Source organism: Cyprinus carpio, chromosome B10, assembly GCF_018340385.1.
Source record: "Cyprinus carpio isolate SPL01 chromosome B10, ASM1834038v1, whole genome shotgun sequence".
Taxonomy (NCBI): domain Eukaryota; kingdom Metazoa; phylum Chordata; class Actinopteri; order Cypriniformes; family Cyprinidae; genus Cyprinus; species Cyprinus carpio.
In genome coordinates this window covers 12,911,457-12,922,212 of record NC_056606.1, presented here as the reverse complement: position 1 = coordinate 12,922,212, position 10,756 = coordinate 12,911,457, and the positions used below count along the sequence as shown (strand labels likewise).

The 10,756-nt window shown below is 35.8% G+C and overlaps 1 protein-coding gene across 1 annotated transcript; it reads right to left on the bottom strand.

The window, feature by feature from the left end:
• Positions 1-1,832: 1,832 nt before the first annotated feature.
• LOC109097987 (four and a half LIM domains protein 1-like) lies at positions 1,833-10,100 on the bottom strand. Its single transcript, XM_042732591.1, has 6 exons — positions 9,969-10,100; positions 4,456-4,637; positions 3,865-4,039; positions 3,083-3,252; positions 2,715-2,901; positions 1,833-2,606 (listed from the first exon to the last, which is right to left on the bottom strand). Exons 2-6 carry the CDS (start codon positions 4,609-4,611, stop codon positions 2,452-2,454), a joined length of 843 nt encoding a protein of 280 aa, XP_042588525.1. The 5' UTR covers positions 4,612-4,637; positions 9,969-10,100; the 3' UTR covers positions 1,833-2,451.
• Positions 10,101-10,756: the final 656 nt, after the last annotated feature.

Here is a 10,756-nt window from a genome sequence, read left to right as displayed (position 1 = left end):
ACCCATTTTGAAAGTGATTCCAACGATGTCCTCCTGTGTCATTATCAGTCTAGTTGAATTATGAACACCTCTATTCTCATAGAACGATTATTAAAACGTGTTAGTTATCGTTGTCATTATCGTTGTCGTTGCTTTGTTGAAAATGTGGTATGACTGGGGAAAATGCTCCCTCAAGGACTGTGTAATTATTTTTTTTCTGTGAAACAAAAGTTAGCTAAATGTCCAGAATATTTATAGTTTTAGTGACAATTATAAACCAAGGGGGCCACCCACAGTATGTTTGGTTGCAGCACTGTGTGAGTGGTTTGCAACACTGGAGTTCCACAGGGGTCTATGCTGTCTCCTTTCCTCTTCACCCTGTATACCCTGCCATCTTCAGAAATTTTCTGATGACTCTGGCGGTGGTGAGGAGACTTATAGTACAGGTAACTTTGTCATCAGCGGCTGGTGAGGTGACAAAAACAAAGAGTACAGGACTACATGAGGACTAACTTATGTCCCTTCATGATCTCAGTGAGCTGAATTATCCTGGGACTACAGCTCAATGTGACTAAAAACAAAGGAGCTGAAGGTCGATGCTGAAGAAGGACTTAGTAGTTTAACATCTGTAGGACGATGCTGAAGATGTTCTATGAGTCTGTGGTAACAAATGCTATATTTTTTACTGTTGTATGCTGGGGCAGCAGACCGAAGGCTGCTTCGGTTGTAGGGGTTGAACTGGACTCTCGGACTGTAGTGTGTCAGAAAGAAGGATGTTGTCTAAGCTTCTGGCCATCTTAGATAACACCTCTCACCCACTTCATAATGTCCTGAGTAGATACAGGAGTATGTTCAGTCAAAGACTTTTTCAACCTAGGTGCTCCACAACGCGACATGGGAAATCTTTTTTACTTGTGTCTATCAGACTTTATAATTCATCAGTATATTAACTTATTTTATTATGCAATATTATATTTTTATTTTTATAGTTATTTAAATCTCAGTAGTTTTATTTTAATTTCTTGATTATAGATTTTTATTTGTATTTTTATCTTAGTGTTTTGGAGCTGCGATAATGAATCTATTTTCCCTCCAGGGATTAATAAAGTATTTCTGATTATGATAATAGCCTGTTTGAAAAATTTTGTTAACTGATGCTAACTAGCTACCTGATGTTAACTTGAGGCAATTTTTAAATATAAAGTCCAAATATTTTTATTCAACCAGTAAGGGATTTGATGTTCAGAACTGAAGCCATACCATACCCCCTGGCATGACCACACAGACTAGGTTTAAAAAAAAAATCTGAAAGCTATATTTTTTCCTTAAATAGCACATACTCCCTATCTACACTCTTATCATATATAACTGTGATGTTCTACAAACCAACAACTTTTTTTCTTACTGTGAAATCCGTTTTTTTCTTCTCTCAGGTACAAGTGTAAGCTTCATGGTGAATACTTGTACATCATTCTTGTCAACGCTGTCCACAACAAAAACGTTTCTTGACTTTATCTAGTGGTTATTTTAGGAAAAACAGCAGGGGCGGTTTACCCCCACTTTATCCTAATGTAATACAAAAAAAAAATTAAAAATCATTACAATAACCATTTTTTTCTACAGTATGTTTTAAAAAAATTATCAAAACATCTTTTGTTAGACCTTAAATTATGCAAACCGATTTAGAACGGGTCATTTAATGGTTTTGTGCTATATTGTGCCACTAGATGTCGCTGCTGTATGAAAAAACACACGGTATTTAACAAATACAAACGACTCCCAACTTCATTCTTTCTAGATATCGCTGTTTTATGAAAAAAAAAGAAAAAAAGAAAAAACCCAGACACACAGCATTTAAAGAATGCAAAGGACAGCCTCCCAACTTTATTTTTTCTCAGATCATACAAAGGCAACTAAAATAACATAATTGTCATGTTAAATTCATTAAGCAGAATGTGTTTGTAAGGAGAAAGACATACACATTTTTATACGAAAATGATAAATTGTACAATTAGTATTTCAAATTCCAAGGAAGCAATCTAAAAGATACAGAAACACAGTATTGAAAAGTTCAGCGTCTATGATTACAAGCTGTTAATGTTTAAAAATGATCAACCCAAAGCTTCATTTTGAAACATTATTTGAAACACAAATTTACCAGTAATACATCTCAAACGACAGACTTCACCTTCTTAATACACACCTCCATCTTTCATCCTGTCTTACTACTTTCCTGAGACAAATAGGCTTTGGAAAGAGAGGATACATTTTCCCATCAAAGCCTCTTTAGGTAAACCTAACGTTCCTCACAGGAAATATCAAACTCCCTTCATGAAGAAGCCAGAACCAACATAACAGAAGCCTTTGTCAATACTTCAACATATTTATGTGGCACTTTTGTATAAATTCAAATGAATGCTGATATTTTTCTTGAGTAATCTCACTCTTCTGTTCTCCGCGGTCATCAGGCGTTTACAGTTTCTCGGAGCAGTCAGAGCAGTATATGTCTCCATTGCGAGCGACGAATCGCTTCTCTGCCAGGTTAAGGGAGCACTTCTTACAGTTAAAGCAGTAATCATGCCAAGAGCCACCCTCATAGTTCACCACGTTCGTAGCCTTGCCAAATCCTGTGGGATGAGATAAGGTAGATTTATTTGTCATTTTAGTTCAAGTCAAATACAGAACTTTTAAAAAGAGTAATGGACGTCAGTGCATATGTGTGTGTGGATTCAAACCTGTAATGGGATTCTGGCAGCTGCTGCATTTTTTGGCCACAGTGCTTTTGTAGCAGTCCACACAGTAGACCTTTTCCTCATGGGAGGTGAAGCTGGTGCCAGCCAGGGGCTTTCGGCAGGAGGAGCACACAAAGCACTCAGAATGCCACGGCTGGTCCTGGTAATTCACACCTCCTGTGGTAATGGGCTGGAGGAAAAGAACAAAAATGTGGAAACAATAGACTGAGGCAACTTGCGAAGGTCATTATTATCATAAAATGTCTTTATTTTAGAAAAGAACATGTTTTGTATTCACAAAATATAAAGTAACTTACAACTTTAAAAGTAATTATTAACAAAAATACATACATTTTTGCTACATCTCTCACCTTCTTACAGCAAGCGCATTGTTTGGCAAATTTCTTCTCGTGGCAAAGGTTGCAGTAGATGTTGTTGTTCTTTGCTATGAAACTTTTGGAGCCGATTGGCTTTTGACACTGATAGCAGATGAAACACTCATCATGCCATGAGTTGCCTTTGTATTCCACATTCTCAGTGCCTGGAAAGGAAAACAGGAAAGACGAATGGAAAAGGGTCTGTTAAACAGGAAAAAATGTCACATACAGATTAAGCACTCCAAGGCCCCCCATTGTCAAAATAACAATATTTAAAGGCCCCTGAAGAAATTTCCAGAACCACTAACTAATCAGACAAAATAGCCTACATAAAAAAAAATCAACAAAATAATAAAAAAAAAACTAAAATTTAAAATAACAATAAATCATTCAAATAATTACGTTTCAGTACCTGAATTTTCTTCAGTTTACACTTTTACATGAATGAATTATATTTATATAAAAATCTATATTATGTACTATAATACATATATATAATTTATATTATACATTATAAAAAACTATTTAAATTATATTCATTATATATATTTTTTTAATTAATAATTTAACTTTTTATGGTTTTATTAATTTCCACAATTTTGTTTCCAAGTCTAGCAATTACAATTTTAAAATTCTCTCCTATATTTTGATATTTCTATATTTCCCATATTTCCCATTTTTGCTTTTTAAGATATATAAATCTATTTTATATCTACATATACATTTATACTAGTATACATATACTGCAGAAGGTGTAGAGACTATCTGTCCCCTACCTGCCAGTATGGGCTTGTAGCAGCCATGGCAGCGAGGGGCATCCTCACGTGAGCTACACGTCCCACACAGGATCCTGTCATCTTTGGAGGTGAAAGACTCCTTGGCCAGATTTTTATAGCACTTGGCACATCGGAAACAATCCGAGTGCAACAACTTACCATTAACAATAAACACCTACATATACAAAAACAAAAAATGATATAATCCAAATAATACAATTTACATTTACATTTAGTCATTTAGCAGATGCTTTTATCCAAAGCGACTTACAAATGAGGACAATGGAAGCAATCAAAATCAACAAAAGAGCAATGATATATAAGATTTAACTAATTTAACAAACTAATTTAACAATTTAACTAACAATATTTACGAAAGTAATATATTTAAAATTAAATATACTCCACAATTAAAAAAGTTTGAGATCAACAGCAAGGATGCATGTAACATGGAAATATATGGGGCAGAGCTACAACAAAGCAGAGAGATATTTCATCATACCAATATTTCAATGTGTGTTTAGTTGGATTTCAACTGCAAAACCACCCATGCAGAAACAAAGAAAACCAGCTCCTGATATCACGTGTTACCTTGGAGTCGGTGCTGATTGGCCGTCGACACTCCACGCAGGTGTTGGCGCAGAACTTGTCGAAGCATCGCACGCAGACTTGTTTCTCGTCTTTCCTCACAAATTTCTTTCCACTGAGATCCTCGCGACAATAAAAACAGTTGGAACGGGCTGCCATAGTCACCCAATAAACCCAGTGAAAAGCTGTGAGAAATAATAACAGCGATTACCTCATGGTGCTTATAAAATTAGGTCATACAAATACATCATGATGTATAAATGCATTATTTTTTTTTTCTTCCCGAAACGTTGTTGTAACACGTCTCACACCCCCTCATGTAACTAAGTGTTCAGAATTTCCTCAGGAAACATTTAGTCGAGTGAGGACATTTAATGATAAGAGTGTTTGTTCCGTTTGGTCCTGAGTTGTTATGTTACCACAGGCAACAGCAAACAGCACATGTTTTTACTGTCCCCCGGTCTGATCTTCATCTGATAATGGGTTCAGTTCAGCTGTAAAGACGGGATGAAAGACTTTCTTTCAGTATGATAAATCGGTAATAAAACCACACATTCATTACACGCATTCATACCTAAATCAAATGATATCGTGAAACACTGGAGGAAATATCTATAAAAAAACTGAATATGTTATGAGATATTCTATTATAGTTAGCATACTTACCGGATCACATCGCTATGACTGTCTGGTTTGAATTACTTATTATTTCACTCGCCAAAACAAATCATCATTGGGAATTTTTCCACGTAGTCATTAAAAATGAGGGCAGGTTACCAAACACTTTCTGGGAATGAAATAGGCCTATTAACATTTGTGCAGATGCTTCAAGCGAACATGTGCGTGTTTTCTAGCATGCGGGCACACATTTGATCGCGTTGATATTTTTCTCTCTGTATATGTGCAGAAGTATGTCTGGCATGTGGTGAGATGAGGGAATGTTAACAGTTCTTTGACCATGTTTGAAGAGGGAACCTCTTATTCACTTCTTCAAACACATCTGGTTAATTATTTCGCATGCATCAGAACACTTTCCAGGTGGGTTGTCTGTCAGCTAGCCTAACTAATGGCTGTGGTATGACATATTTTACTGGTCTACACAAAGTCCCAAAGGCTGAGGAAAAATAATGTGTTTACTTTCCTGTCTCCTTTGCAAATGTGAACCCTAAACTAATCCTTTATTGGAAGGAAGCTGGTAGATCCCAATGATTCAAATGAAACTCAGCAAGTTGGCCTTTTACAGTCAATAAATAAGTTCGGCTCAAGTTGTCAAACATCACTGCCAACACCAGAATCACAGACCTATTTTTTTGTGTAGTGAATGGTTTGCATCTGCTGTACCAGCCCAGTGCACTCCTATTAACACATTTAAAACCAAACCTCCCAACCTGTTTCAGACAAGCACAAGTATTTGAGCAGTAATGAGGTTTAAATATGCTAGATACAGTTACAGGACTCTTGTTTTCCCGAAAGTTCGAAGACTTCTGAAATGTGCTGTTTATGATAGTTTTTTTCAGTTCTGCGTTTCCTGGTGGGTTAACTTTAATTACAGACCAGATAGACATTTAAGGATCACATTTTAGCGTGGTTCTAACAGTCACGCTCACCAAAGATCCTGGGCTCATACTCTTTCAGATGAGATTTATGGTGTTTTTATGGGACAGCCAAAAGAGGACAGGGCTTGGATTCATAAAACATTTTAAGGATAGCATTTTTCTTAACCACTATTTTCTTCTTATTTTCTAGCTTAAGAAAATGAAAAACATTTTGTTTTTCTGAAAAGATTTATGAAGAGAATATTCTTATCTTTATCTTTTTTTCAGATTTCTCTTCCTAAAAATAATGAAAGTGAGTATTTGTATTAAGATTATTTTCTTATTATAGAAAATTGGGGCAATTATTATTATTATACATATTTTTTCATGATTATTATTATACATATTTTTTCATCATCATTATTATTATTATTATTATTATTTTTCCTTAATAATTTCTTTTTTTTCTTTAGAAGATTTTCATAAATTGTGCCAGATTCGATCTCGTCACCCACATATGCACATGTGCTAACCACTAGACTACAGCTCCATTCATATGGTTATAATTAGCAAACAGTTTCATTAAAACAAATAAAGAGCAAATAAGGGAACCCGCTAAATGGGTCACAGATAAGCCTGAATGGGGGCATTTTTATAGACGCTGATGTAATGGCGAACTGACAGACCCCTGTTTTAGTCAAATATTTAATGTGATCTCCAGGGAGATGGCAGACTGTTGAGACTGGAATCTGGTTTCAGGATGACCTCATGCACCAGCATCTGGAACACAGTCGGCGAGCGTAGCAGCCAAAGCAAACAAGGGGAAGAACTGGAACAGTCATGCTGCTTGCGACCCATTGGTTGATGCGATATGAGGCAACTTGAGAGGCTGTGAGACTTTAAGAGAAAAATAATATGGTGATACTGATCATGTTTTTTGCTCCTTTATGCTGCTTTTGCATGCATTTAAAAAGTTAATTTTCTTCTAAGGCTTATAAAAGGGTGTGGTGGATATGATAAAGGCGACCAAATTAGAAGCTGGGCTATGACATCACCTGCTAGTTAGCTCAAACCATCACTTTTACTGTAATTACTGCATTCGAAAACCACATAGATGAGCGCACTTGTGCATATGCTCTAACCTTGGCCAACATGGGTCATCTGAAATTGGTATGGTAATGGAATCAACCCTGTTATACAGCTGTTGGCATGATCTACATGCTGAAGAATGTGGTGAAAGCTTGGAAACAGGAAGCCTGTGAAGCAGCGGTAAGAAAAACAGGCGAGACGGCTGGCCAGCGGCGTAACCCTAGTACCCTTGATCTACACTCCTAAATACACTTTCAAAAAGAGGAAACTCAAACAAGACTACCGTCCGTCTCTAGGCAAGTGGGGTTAATATGGGGCCACATTTTTAACCACCATATAATTATCCTGTTTATAGTTGTTTATAATGTTTCTCTTAAAGGGACCTGACATTAACAATAGGTTACTTATTACATGACGTTCTGGAATACTTCATTTGGTCACGGCATTATGCGATCAAATATTTTTTGTGCAACAGGCGGGTTCCAGAAATTTCTCAATTTTCTCCATAGGGGAATTGGTTTTTAATGGTAACTCGTTAAAGACAGGCCTACTGTGACCTATGGGGTTGCTAATTGATGGTATATGCTTTTGTTGAAGCCGCCAGTGTCCATTATTTCAACATATATATATATTTTTTTTTAAATATTAATGTTTAACTGTGGGATTCCTGGTGAAAAACTACATTACCCATGACTCTAAAAAATCTCCACCAATCAGAGAATCAAAACAAGTTAATCACACCAAAAGAGCATCAACCCACTCCTATATGATCCTGCCCTAACAAACTACTTAAATATTTGTATATTTTTTCTAAATACATAATCAACAAATTAATAGTTCTATGTTTTCTCCATTTTGATTTGCAGTGCTTCATGGGATTGTAGTTCTTTCTCTAAATAAAGCCGTTGAGTTTACGAGTTGACTTTTCTGTTTTAAATTAAATTTCGTAATGTTATGATTTACCTTGTAGCTGGTTGGTTTGATTCTTGGCTTTTAACTCTTTAATAAAGACTTTTAAAAATCAGTATGGGAAAAATACTTACAGAAGTAAGACTGCTGAAAAAAATGGACGGGCATTTAGGAATCCCTCGAGTTCTTACCTAAATGTTTCCACATATGCTTTTAAAAAGGCCCCAGGAAGCAAAAATGGAGAGGAAATGAATCACATTTCATCTGACATTAAGGGAAGAGCAAATGCTTTACAGGTCCCCACTGTGCTCTTGTTACCAGGAGAACACAACATCATTTCACGAAAGCAAAACTGGATCTGCATGGATCAGATGTGAATAAGCAAAAGAGAGATCTGTTGATGGCCCATGGACCATGTCAAATGTTTTTGAGGAAAATTTTGTACTTCCTCTGAAAACTTTATAATTGCAAAGATTTTAAGAAATAATTCTCCCAAAAATGAAAATGTATTCACACTCAGGCCATCCAAGATGTAGTTGAATTTGTTTCTTCATCAGAACAGATTTGAAGAAAATTAGCATTACATCACTTGCTCACTGCAGTGAATGGGTGCCGTCAGAATGAGTTCAAACAGCTGATAAAAACATCACAATAATCTGCAACAACAACAAACCAAACAACAACATCACTTAACTTCTTGTGAAGCAAAAAGCTGCATTTTTTTGTTTGAACTCTCATTCACCCATTTACTGCAAATGATCCATTGTTGAGCAAGAGATGTAATGCTAAATTTCTTCAAATCTGTTCTGAGGAAGTGACAAACCCATCTACATTTTGGATGGTCTGAAGGTGAAATTTGCATTTTTGGGTGAACTATTCCTTTTTAGGAGTTTTTTTGCAACTGGCTGCTGATTCATAATCAGTCCTGAGTCAGTGACTCAAACACATGAGACCGCCCATGCGCCCTTGATACAATACAGTACTTGTCTTGTGGTATGCACATGGAGTTTGCTTCCTCTAATTAAATGGGCATTATATCAACACCACATATCATATTGATCTTCATTTATGGACTGTGTGCAAAAACACTTTTGTATATAAATCACCTTAGAAATAATCACTCTGAAATCAGTGTCTGTCACCTTCAGCCAGCAAGAAGTGTCCAAATGGGAAAAGGGATAGAAAGTAAACTGCATGCCAGACATTGTATGATAGCCTAATCATTTTTCTGTGTGTTATACTTACTCTGAATGTGCACCAGATAATGACAGGGAATCATGGACATCAAAGACAGATTTCAGATATTTTATATCACTCTCATGGGGTGAATTCCTTTCTGCACATAATTTAGATATAAACTGTCCAGTGGATTCTCTCACCCCATCAGTCCTTAGACATGTGGCTAGATATTTGGAGTGAAAATCTTTAATAAGAAACAGATTTCAGAAGCTGAAAGAACATGCAGAAAATCCCTGCAGCCAACGCCCTTAAACTTACTGTACTTACATCAATGCAGTTCATATTCAGACTCACACACTAATATAATATCAATGAGGTTAATCAAAATAGTATACTGAAGATGAAGAAGGTAGAACTTTTATTGGCCAGATTAAATATTAAACAGCTAAAGCCATTTTTTTCAGGATAACTGAAGGATGTTTGCTGTATTAATGGCAGATGAAATAAATTCATGTTTATCATAACACCAAACTGATTAGAATATTTTCTGAAATAAGAAAATATTTTTAATAAAATTGTATTATTGCTCATTTACTTACACATAAAAACATTATGTTGCCTTGCCTCTTTTTATGTCTGTTATTTGATGTTTTCTAGGTACAGGTCTCTGCATGTCAACAGAGAACCAAATCCCTGTGATTCTGGATGTTGCGCAATTTTGATTAGCCTACCTTATCCTATTAAAAAAAACGTACATTTAGCTGACTTGTCTGAGCTTTTTACCGCTGAGAAAGTTTAACGTACCTTTTCTGGGGGATACGGTGCTCTAACAAGTGTCCTGTCCTCTGCCGCCACAGCAAAGTTTCAAAGTGTTTAGCACTTGGTGTGGGTTCGCGTTGGTGGGCTGTCGAGAAGTCTTAGCTCATAAATATAAATTAGGTCATGCTAACCTTCTTCAGTAGACTTCCAATGGCTAAGGCTTTCTTATAAATATTAATTAGGCATTTCTGATGCTGCGCAGTTACCATCCAATTACGAAGAGTGAGCTCATGAAAATTAAGGTTTTGGGATTCGTAATCTACATGATGTGAAGACGGGAAGGAATAGCACGTTTTATTTATTCCTTTCAGAATAAATAATTAATAAAAAAGATCCATTAGTTTCATTCTCTTAAACAAGAGCACTTTCCTTTATAAGAAAGGGATTTAAAGTCAATTTTTGTAAGATTTTAAATCTCCTTTTGGAGATGGAACGCATTAGTTGGGTTATAATCTTCAAGTACGTTCAAGGAAAGTCGCACCTGGCAATATTTACCCGATGGCGCAATATATATTGTAAATAAATAAATGAATCAATGAAGAAAATTACTGCACCCAAATAATTTTCAACACAGGCTTAAAAAGTACCTAATTTATTGGAGGATCAGTGGGTGTGGAACAGTAACAAAACACTTTCGATAAGTAACTTTTCCTATGTATTAACAAACACAATTCTACTGGACATAGGCACTTATTTAGAAAACACAAGGCTACTGGACATAGGCACTTATTTAGAAAACGATGAGTCACTGATAGCACTTATTACAATACATA

Coding starts and splice junctions, on each gene's coding strand:
- LOC109097987 (XM_042732591.1), bottom strand. CDS start 4,611: ATGGCAGCCCGTTCCAACTGTTTTTATTGTCGCGAGGATCTCAGTGGA. Junction 3,253..3,864: donor CTACAAGCCCATACTGGCAG/GTAGGGGACAGA, acceptor TTTCCTTTCCAG/GCACTGAGAATGTGGAATAC. Junction 2,607..2,714: donor CTGCCAGAATCCCATTACAG/GTTTGAATCCAC, acceptor CTCATCCCACAG/GATTTGGCAAGGCTACGAAC.